Source organism: Leopardus geoffroyi, chromosome D1 (genome assembly GCF_018350155.1).
Source record: "Leopardus geoffroyi isolate Oge1 chromosome D1, O.geoffroyi_Oge1_pat1.0, whole genome shotgun sequence".
Taxonomy (NCBI): domain Eukaryota; kingdom Metazoa; phylum Chordata; class Mammalia; order Carnivora; family Felidae; genus Leopardus; species Leopardus geoffroyi.
This window is the reverse complement of record NC_059329.1, coordinates 60,869,356-60,880,494: the sequence shown is the minus strand read 5'-3', so window position 1 is coordinate 60,880,494 and position 11,139 is coordinate 60,869,356. Positions and strand designations below refer to the sequence as shown.

General features: G+C 43.2%; 1 protein-coding gene and 1 pseudogene across 1 annotated transcript; one reads left to right on the top strand and one right to left on the bottom strand.

Annotated features, from left to right (window-relative positions):
• The first annotated feature begins 3,428 nt into the window (after window positions 1–3,428).
• On the top strand, window positions 3,429–4,410 carry LOC123600414 (annotated as a pseudogene).
• Window positions 4,411–9,975: 5,565 nt separating this feature from the next.
• Window positions 9,976–10,920, bottom strand: LOC123602442 (olfactory receptor 51Q1-like). Its single transcript, XM_045486930.1, has one exon. It carries the CDS (start codon window positions 10,918–10,920, stop codon window positions 9,976–9,978), a length of 945 nt encoding a protein of 314 aa, XP_045342886.1.
• Between the last annotated feature and the right edge of the window lie 219 nt (window positions 10,921–11,139).

Genomic DNA, 11,139 nt, shown 5'->3' with positions numbered 1-11,139 from the left:
AGCTCTAGAATAATTCAGGACTCTGGGATAGATTATCTATTTCCCTTGTTGCTGTCTTCAGCTATTTGTATGAGCTTCCTCTTGACCCCTGTCAGTGCCACCAGGTATTTACCACCCCCCCCCCACCCCACCACCCAGAGCCTAAATCAGGTTGAGGAGGGGAGGCACTATAATGACCATGGGTGTAGACTAACAGAACAAAAAAAAAAAAAAAAAAAAAAACTTGCCAAATAGACCAGCCTCAGATTAAAGCAGAAGCAGACTTTACAGAATCTGACATTAGACACTTTATTTTAAATTGCTGCGTATTCCCAGAAGTGGGCCTATTATCCATCAGGAACTAAGTGTGCAAATTCTGTAACTAAAGGCAGAGTAGAGCTTTTTTGTTCATTCCCTTCTTTATGAGCTATAGGCACTGTAGATTTGCAGGATCTCAAACCCCACACAGATAGAGAGCTATAGTGGATCTGGTGCTGGGGTGGTGTGGGTAGGGGAAGGTGGTCACCATTTTTATCAGCAAGGGATGCTGGTAAAAAGGGGAAAAGCTGGAGGATTTGGGTAGAAAGCCATTCAGAGCCAGTATTCACTGGTATGAAAGTCTAGAATTTCAGTTCATGGCTTGGGAAAATAGAACTATTATGCACTGAGCCATATAATGAGAATTTGGTGATTAATTTGCATCTACTACTGCACACCATGTATGAGAACAGATGGTATCGCTCGGTCTAAATAACGTTGCCAGACAGTAGAGAGGATGTCAGAAAATCGGATGATAAGAAGAAAGGTTACAAAGCAGACAGAGATTGGGGAAATGAAACAAAAGGGAGAAGGATCCAAAGGCAAGGCAAATGTGAAGTCTGTTATGTGAATGTCTGGGTGGTGTTCCTCCGTGAGAAGTCACATGAGAGATGAGAGATTCAGAGTGTCTTCTTCTTGAAGCCGCCACATTTTTGGATGAGAATGATTAGTTTGGGAAAACAGTTTTTCATCAATCCAAGATCTTAAGGGCTCCCCAGGAGTGGACACCCCCGTGAGTTGATGTATAAACTTTTCAAGGTCATGAGGCAAGAGTTGTAGAGTTACTGTTCTTTTCAGTGTTAAAAATGATTAAAGAAGACCATGTAGGGGACACAAACAAACTTTATTTAACACGTCACGAAGTGGAGTCTCCACCTGGAGAACTGCAATATGGGAGGGGAGGTGGGAAAGCAGAAGCGTTTCATAGGATGAAGAATAAAGAACAAAGAATAAGGAAGAGACAAATATCTTGAGAAAATATCTTGTCTGCAGTCACCTAGGCAGCCTTGTGTGGGGTGAGAAAGCTCAGAGTTGGCTTGGAGTTTGGGGCCTGCCTGACTGGATACACTGCATGTATGGTCAAGTGCAGTGTTTACAGGGACTGAAAGTTGTTTAAGTTTGGTGTTACTGATGTGGCACCACTGGGCAGGAGAGCTCCATCTTGTGCCCGGAAAATTATTTCAACAGCACGAAACTATGTCATTGAGTACATATCCTAATTACCAATTAATTGAAAAATGGGGAAAGTAAGATGTTTGTGGACATTCTATTAAAAAATAGGGCACACTGGCCACACATCCAGGCCACGTCTGCTGTATAATAGGTAGGAAGCAGTTATGCTCTCCAGCTGGGTCTTCCCCAGCTGTCTGGCTCCCCCACCCATCTGGGTCTCAGCATGTCGGAGGAAAGAGACCTGGCTAGACTTGTGACAAGAGGCAACTCAGACCCATCCCTGCCAAAACCAAGTTTCTTTTCTTGTGTTTTGGTTTTCACATTCTGCTTCTCCCAGCTCTACCGGGACGAAGCTCGCCTCACCCCCACTCCCATGTGAAGCCCAAGGTTGCAGGCTTCCCTCAGCCTGGTTGGTGCTTACCAAAGTGCCCCTCCCCTTTTCCCACCCACCCCCCATCCTGTCCCAGACACCAGGAATCTTCACTAGCCTCTAACTATTCTCAGTCACTGTTATCTTAAGGCTTCTTAAATCCCTATTATCTTATACCTCTTCTCCAAATGTTTTGAGCAAATTGGAATGACTCAGCATATCTGAGTGTGAGTGACGCTGGCCTTCCTCTGCCAAACAAATTCAGAACGGCCTTCTGATTAAGCGTAGCGCAAACCCATCACAGAGGCACAGTGTCGCCCCACTTACAAAGTCCACTCCCGGATGATACTGCATTTAGTCCTCACAGGTCAAGGGACACTTAATTCTCATTTATTTTTCAGAGGAGGATCACAGGCTGAGGGAATAGAAGGGGTCTACCCAAATTACATGGCTAAAGATTGGAGGAACTGGAATGACAGCTAAGGAATTACCTGAAAGTGAGTCTGGAGGTCTCAGAGGCTTCATACAAATATGAGATGAACTCACTCTAGAATATTCTTCTTAATGCTCGTGGTGATATACTGGTATTTACCCATATCCTAGCTTATCCCAACACTGATAGAAGTATTTACAAAGCACAGATGCTTAAATGTTTTTGAGCTTTACTTTGTGGCAAGAAGGCCACCAGGGTAGCCCTTTGGTATGACTTTTTGAAACCAATAAAACTTCTACAGTCTAATCATTTGTTACTCCCATCTTGAGTTCTCTAACTGCATTGAGCACAAATTATTTCTTCAAGCCCATTCTTGCCTCAGGAATTTCTCCTCTGCTTTTCCCTCAGGGTGAAAATACCCTTCCTTTTTACCTGATTCCCATGTACCTGTCAGATGTTACATGCTCTGGGAAGCTTTCTTTGACCATGCCCAAACCTTGCCAGATTTAATAAAGTAAGCCATGCTCCCACAGAGTTCTGTAAATCTTCTATTATAATTTTCATATTACTGTTATTCCTTTTTCATTCTCTGAATCTATTTTTTAATATAATTTGTTGTCAAATTTGCTTATATACAACACCCAGTGCTCATCCCCACAAGTGCCCTCCTCAATGCCCATCATCCATTTTCCCCTCTCCCCCACCCCTCTATCTACCTTCAGTTTGTTCTTTGTATTTAGGAGTCTCTAATGGTTTGCCTGCCTCCCTCTCTGTTTGTAGCTGTTTTCCCCCTTCCCCTCCCCCATGGTCTTCTGTTAAGTTTCTCAAGATCCACATATGAGTGAAAACATATGACCTCTGAATCTACTTCAAGCTATAAGGACATGAGCCAGTTCTATCTCATAAACTACTATATCCATGCTGCCTAGTATATTGCCTGGCACATATGTTAAACACTGATTTGCAGTTGTTGATCGGATTACTTTTTCCCCCCCCATCTCTAAGGCTTTCCTAAGAAAGAATGTTTTATTTCTCTGGAGTCACTACAGTTTAGGGAAAAGCTACAGGAAGTAAAAAAGTAGAAGTGGCTAAAGAAGTATGTCTGAAGACCTAACTAACGTGGTCTTTCCTAAACAGAAGACTCATCCTACTGTAATGCCCATTATGGAACTCAACACCAGTGCCCCACCCTTTCTGCTGACCGGCTTCGTGGGCCTGGAAAAGGCTCACCACTGGATCTCTATCCCGTTATCTGTCATCTAGATTGCCATACTTCATGGCAATGGCATTCTCCTATTTCTCATCAGCATTGACCATAACTTCCACGAGCCCATGTACTATTTCTTAGCCATGCTGGCAACCACAGACCTCGGGATGACCCTGGTTACAATGCCTACAGTGCTGTGTGGGATGTGGACAAATCATAAGGAAATCAGCCATGGCTCCTGCTTTTGCCAAGCCTGCTTCATCCACACTTTCTCTGTCATAGAGTCTGGGATTTTGCTTGCCAAGGCCTATGATCAGTTTGTTGCCATCCACAACCCACTGAGATATACTTCCATTCTTACCAACACCCAAATGATAAAGATTGGAGTGGGGGTTTTCATGAAGGGATTTACAGTCATCTTGCCTCCAATATTGCCTGTCGATTGGTTTTCCTATTGCAGATCCCATTTCCTCTCTCATGCATTCTGCCTCCACCAGGATGTCATCAAATTAGCCTCTGCTGACATCACCTTCAATTGCCTATATCCTATTGTGATGGTATTTTCTATGGTCCTAATGGACTGCCTGATAATCTTTTGCTTCTATATTTTGATTCTCAAAACTGTCATGAGTATTGCATCTGGAGAGGAGGCGTCCAAGGCCCTCAACAAATGTGTCTCCCACATCTGCTGTATCTTGGTCTTCTATGTCACTGTTTGGTTTGACATTCATCTACCGATTTGGGAAGAAATGTTCCCCATCTAGTACACATCACAAATAGCTACATCTACTTCCTTTCCCTTCTTTTATGAACCCTGTCATCTGTAGTATTAAAACTAAGCAGACTCGCAGTAGTATTCTCCAGTTCCCATCAAGAACATGGTATTTACTTTCTCCTGTCTGGAAAAGGACTGAGAGATTAAAAACATAATAATTTGACAGTCATAAATTTCTAAGGAAGACATTAGAATAAATGTACAAATGCCAGAAAAAAAGCATTTCAGATACAACTGTTTTTTTCTGCCACTCCCCTTTATTTTTCCCATGAGGATGAGATGAAATAAGTCATGTAAAACACTAAACACAGAGCAAGCTGCTTAGCATAGCTCAGTTGATATTCGTTTTGTACTTAACACTCATTCAACTTGCAGCAGCTCTGATGTGACTCTGGGTTCATGGACTCTGAGTGGCATGGTCCAACAAATTGAACACAGATTCCGTTCTTGGTTGTTTTTTCATATGGACTGGACATCCTTACAACCTTGCAACCATTAACTTTTATCTGTTGTGTCCCATGTGTGCACCACCTGCCTTTTCTAGAACTTGTCATCAGTAAAGCAGAGTCTTTCTGAGCTAATTTCCAAATGGTTGCTATTGAACACAGTACACCAAGAAGGCAACTGCACAAGTAAAATAGGAATGCTCTATTTTTACGTAGTGAAGTGAATTCACATCAGCAAGTAAATCAATTCCTGATCTAGGGGAAGAAGTTTTATTACGATGATCCTGACAAAAGGAAAAGGTGCTAGTCAGAAATTATATATAATCAGAGCCTCAAGAGGAAATTAATTCAGAGTAGAACTGGACTTGATTGGTACTTGGTATGTATTCCTCACGTGTGCAAAACCTATGTAGGAAGAAAGACAAAGAGGAAACACATGTGTTAGGAGCAGGAGAAGGCCTGGGCTGTTGAAAGGGTTTCATGGCAGGCTGTAGGGATGTTTCATGCACATATCAGGTAAGGAGGGATTCAGATAAGGTCTCATTCTTAATGGTGGCAGGAAGGGTAGTTATAGATTCAATATAAGAAGAGGAAGGAATACATTTGCCAGAGTTCAACAAGCCTTATACAGGCAACCTGTATAGAGTAAGATTATTTCCCTAAAGACTGATGAAATCAGGGCCAAATATAAATGAACTTCTGTCTTCTGCACATTCCCTTGTCCTTGATCGCCAAAGAAGAACTTCCCAGAATCTCTGTAATTTTGGGTAATATGGAGGCAAGCCAAATGTGCAAATGTGGGACTCTGGCAAATGCTCTGGTTCAATTTACAAGCTATGTAATGTGCCATGTGTGTGTATCAGGCACATGGATGAGCATACCTTCGTATTTAGGAGCACCTGCCACACTTGAAATTTCCTCCTTCTTCCTCCTCCCTTACTGGACTATGAAAACCACTATAACCTAGCTTTAAGCACAATGCTTTGAGTGGAGTAGGAGCTTAATAAAATGTTCTTTATTAAATTGAATAATAAACGAGGAATGGATGATGTTCCTATGTCTATTTTTTTGTAATCCTGCATCATTATATATAGATAGTTTACAGGTAGAGGTAGAGATAGAAGTCTCTGTATTTGGGGCATCCCACTAAGCTGTTTGCACACCACTATGTGACAGGAGACTCCCCAAAGTGAATAATCAAAGTCTCCTGTGTACAAGGTCTGCCTGTTCCTTCCCGGGCACATCGTCTGAGTACACTGAGGCCAACCTCATAGGACACCTTTCTCAACTTCCCTAACTTTCCATTGATGAATTTTCTTTTGAATGTAGATATATGAAATGTTGATTTTTAGTGAATAATTTTCAATCATTGGGGTCTCCATGTTTTCCTAAGAGCTGCAGGATACCCAAGGAGAGAAAAAAGAGGAAAAAAATACAGAAGAGGGTCTATAAGGGGGTTTCTCAAGCTATGGCTGGTTCTTCACCTCCTTGTCATAGCAGCCTACTCAAAACCAATTACAAATATAGTGTATTTTTAATAACCTTGAATTCCAGCCACAGTTGATTACATCTGACAAGGAATATTTTTTTCTTTTTATTCTTTGAAGGAGAAAAAGAGTGAGCAGAGGAGGGAAAGCAAGAGAGGGAGAGAGGGAGACAGGGAAAATCCCAAGCAGGTCTGCATTATCAGCGCAGAGCCTGATGTGGGGCTTGAACTCACAAACCATGAGATCATGACCTGAGCCGAAATCAAGAGTCAGACACTTAACTAACTGAGCCACGCAGGTGCCCCAGAACATTTCTTTTTTATTTGGGAAGGAGTTATACAGACATTTAGTTCATTAGTGCCAGGAACTGAGCCACAATTGAAAATAAACTCTTTACTATGTATCAGAAGTCCATGGAAGTATCTAGCTAACTGAAGGACTGGTGCTCACTGAGTAACAGGTTCTGTGCCTTGAGAGCAGTGTTATTAGAGTATCATTGGTGCTTACCAGCTATGGAAACCATGAAATTAGAGCGTAGGGTAATGCCAAAGACAAAACTATGCCAGGCTGGTTCCATCCCAGCGATAAGTTGTCAGCATTATCTTACCCACCCACCCACCCCCCGCCTTGGGGAATAAGGAAGAATAAGATCAAGCATGTGGTAGAAAATACTGTGAAGAGATGCATTTAGATAGAGATAGAACAACCCAGTATTCTGCGGTACCAGTCAGCAAATTTCTTCTCCTTTATACACAGCCATGGATATGGTTTTACTACCCCAAAGAAGTTCTCCCATAAAGAATATTCACACATTAAAACATAGTGAGATACACACGTCACCCTGTCACCTGACAGGGCTCTAGGTGTGACGGACTACTGTCTTCACACTATTCTGGGTACATTAAGGCACTGGTGAGGCTGAACATTGCAATAAAATGCACTCGTGAATTTAACACAACCTGATACATTATGCAGTAATGTTTTTAAAAATCTTTAGATAGAACCTTTGAGTATCAGGGTTTGGTGCAGATATCACCTCCACTTCAAACGACATTCTCAACAGTGTCATAGATGTCATTCATCTAACGTCATATAATGTCATACCTACTGGCTTGAAGGCAGGATGAAGATTATGTCCCTAGCCATTCTTAAAGGGTCTCTGCCTGCCTCTCAGGGGATGTGAAAGCCTGACTGTGGCCAGAGAGGCATGACTGTAAGCTGGAGAGGGGGGCCCAGGCTCATCAATAGCACTGGGAATCACACACGTTGAAGTACCAGCAAGTGCCAGTTAGAGAGGGACTTAGGGTCAGTCAACCAGCCACGGAGGAGCCAGGCAATCAGTTATTTGTAAGGGCTAGCTGGTGATGCAAGGGCCCCTGAGGGACACACGTTGCTCGTCCAGCTCTATGCTTAGGATCAAGTGACTTAGAGGTGAGCCCAAGTGGACAAGATGAGGAGAGACAAGCCTCCAGTAGGAAGAGAAGGTCGGTGGAACAGATAGGAAAGAAAATGAGTGAAAGACAGGTAGAAGACAAAGGAGAGAGGGCCAGGGAGACAGGGGTGAGGGTCAGAAAGGGAACCCAAGGGGAGGTCTCAAAGGAAACCAGGTGTTCCCCTGGGACCATAGTTCAGGGAAATCATTCTTCATCAGTGACTCATCCTTACCTGTCCCCAGGCAGGAGTCCCCATGCATGCAGGGTTGAGAGGTCTGAGGCGGGGGTCCTATCTGAGCCATGAGACAACAGGAATCAATTGCTCAGCCCCTCCCTGGACTTGGAGTCTTATCTCTCAGGCACAAGCCTTCGGCTCTCCAACCATTCCCCTCCCAAGCTTTGCAAATACTGCCTCCTGCCCCTATAGTGAAAGACCCAGGATACAGCCTCTAGGAATGGGACAAAGGGCTATCCCTCAAGGCTCCTTACAGCTCAGATGGAGAGAAGCTCTGCCACATGCACCTTGCAAAGTCACGTAACCATGAGTCTTAGTTATTTCACTGTTAGCTAGAATAAAACCATTTTCAACACACGGTGGTTTTTTTTAATTTTTTTAATGTTATGTATTTTTGAGAGAGAGAGAGAGAAAGAGACAGAGTGCAAGCAGGGAGGGGCAGAGAGAGAGGGAGACACAGAATCCAAAGCAGGCTCCAGGCTCTGAGCTGTCAGCATGGAGCCCAATGCGGGGCTTGAACTCATGAACCCTGAGATCATGACCCAAGCTGAAGTTGGACACTTAACCCACTGAACCATACAGGTGCCCTGATTTTTTTTAAACATTTATTCATTTTTGAGAGACAGAGAGACAGAGCATGAGTGAGGAAGGGGCAGAGCGAGAGGGAGACACAAAATCAGAAGTGGGGTCCAGGCTCTGACCTGTCAGCACGGAGCTTGACACGGGGCTCAAACTTAGGAACCATGAGATCATGACCTGAGCGGAAGTCAGACACTTAACCCACTGAGCCACCCAGATGCCCCTCGACAGAGGTTTTTGAAGTTACAATGAAAAAAAATTCTTCTGACATCCTGGTACATCAGAATAGAGACACTGGCACAATATATGCATTTAAATATATGTAAGCATTCTGCCATCTTGACAAAGACAAGGCGTTTCCTAGTCCTTACTCAGCAGTTAGAAAGAAGTCACACATTTCCCAAAGTTTTACTTCACCAAGAGAAACTGCCCCTCTTTCAATTACACCTCACAAGTAACCCAAGCTTCACTTGGGCCCTTTGCTCCCAAGGGAGCCCCCAGCTCACTCACAGCTCCCATGGCTCTCCAAAGGGAGGTCTGGAATCGCATTGGTGCATAATCTGCCTGTCCAGAATAGTGGACTAAGCATTACAATTACTGTAAATTTCAGGTGTGTAATAAACACAATAAAAACTACAGATGTTGGGAAAGCTCTTGACTTTCCAGTTATATCCTGCTCACTTTCTTCAACATGTTCAATGGCAAGAATTTGTTCTTAGCTACATTATTTTCATCAGGGACCAAAACCAATGATATAAACCTTTTATGAAAACAATCAGGCTAGAAGAAATTGTAAATGACTCATTCCACCAAAGCCTAAGAGAGTCTTTCAGGAGCATTGATCATATTATCACTTCCCAAACAATGTGATCCAGGGAGATGAGATTTAGTTGTAAAGAATCTTTTTACCCAGAGAGAACAGAAGATGATAAAGCCAGAAGCAGTGAAAAACATGTCTGACAGAGGACTCTATGGTTACAATCAGGGAAGACATGAACTCATGTTAACTGATAGATAAAAATACTATTGGTTAAATAGAATTAAGAATTTAAATATTTCATGAGTAAACTCAAGCAAAGAGAAGAAGCTAAGAATTACAGCTTTGAGGAATTTGGCAGGCAAAAATCTCATGTAAATGGGGCAGCTACATAATGGGTAGATGTTTCAGCTTAGTTTAAGTTACAAATTCAGGGAGCATAATAATATATGTACCTCAATTCCTGCTTCGTGATTCGTACATGACTGGACATCCAAACCAAAAACTTTCCAAGTTTCCCAAGTTCTTTTTCTTTTTAATTTTTAAAAATAATTATTTTAGAGAGAGCAAGAGAGCAGGGGAGAAGGGCAGAGGGGAGAGAGAGAATCTCAAGCAGGCTCCATGCTCAGTGCAGAGCCCCATATCAGGGCTCGATCCCATGACCTTGGCATCATGATGGGAGCCAAAATCAAGAGTCAGATGCTCAACTGACTGAGCCACCCAGGTGCTTCACCCAAGTTCTTTTTTATAAGCGATAATACCCAAAACCTACTTCTCAACACTCTAGTGCAATTGTCTATGAGAAACGAGGTGAAAAATTCTTTGACGGATCTGTTTTGTTTTAATACTATAGATAATAGGGTTCATCACAGGAGGTGCTAGTAGATAGATGTTGGCCAGGATGACATGTACAATTGGAGGGGCATGCTTGGCAAAGCGGTGAGTCATGGAAAGTCCCACCAAGGGCACATAGAGGACCAGAACAGCCAGAATGTGGGACAGACAGTTATTGAGAGCCTGGAAACTTTCACCCTGGGAGCTGATTCTCAAGACACTTCTCAGAATGAGTGCATAGGAGACCACAATGAGCAGGGGGTCCAACATAGTAAAAAGAGCTATAACAAATCCATACCAATTATTGATAGTGGTATCAGCACACACCAGGCGAATCATGTCTTGATGAAGGCAGTAGGAGTGGGAGAGATGGTGGGAGCCACAAAATGGAAGCCGTTTCAATAGGAATAATGCAGGAAGAACAGTCAGAACACAGCGGAAAATGATGGCTATCCCTATTCTTCTGATGACCCGGTTGGTAAGGATGGAGACATAATGGAGGGGGCGGCAGATGGCCACATAGCGGTCAAAGGACATGGCCAACAACACGGAAGATTCCATAAAAGAGAATCCATGGAGGAAGAAGAACTGGGCAAAACAAGCCTCAAAGCTGATCTCTGAGGCATTAAACCAGAGGAGTCCCATGACTGTAGGCAAAGTGGTGAGGGTAAGCCCCAGGTCTGTTAGAGCCAAAATAGAGAGGAACAAGTACATGGGCTCTTGTAGGGAGGGCTCTATCCTGATGACAGCCAGGATGGTGATATTGCCCACAATGGAGACCGTGTAGAGACAACAGAAGGGGATGGAAATCCAGCCATGGGAAAACTCAAAGCCAGGGATGCCCATGAGGATGAAGAAGAAGGGGACTTGAGTGGAGTTAGTAACCCGAAACATGACTTGAAGAGGCAGCCTCAAGACCAGAGCTCTTTCCCAAATCTGTGAAAAGTGGATAACATAAGGATTGAAATAAATAGTCTGTGACTATCCAAAGTCACTCTGTGATAGATCATCAAGTAAGACCTGGGGAAAGAGAGCTATCTGGGCAATGAGTTTACAAATGTTTTATCAGTTTTGCTTGTTTTAGCTCTTACCTTGCCATCTCTTGTCAACCAC

What these genes read in the sequence shown, in the direction of transcription:
- LOC123602442 (XM_045486930.1), bottom strand. Translation starts at nt 10,920, where the DNA reads ATGTTTCGGGTTACTAACTCCACTCAAGTCCCCTTCTTCTTCATCCTC.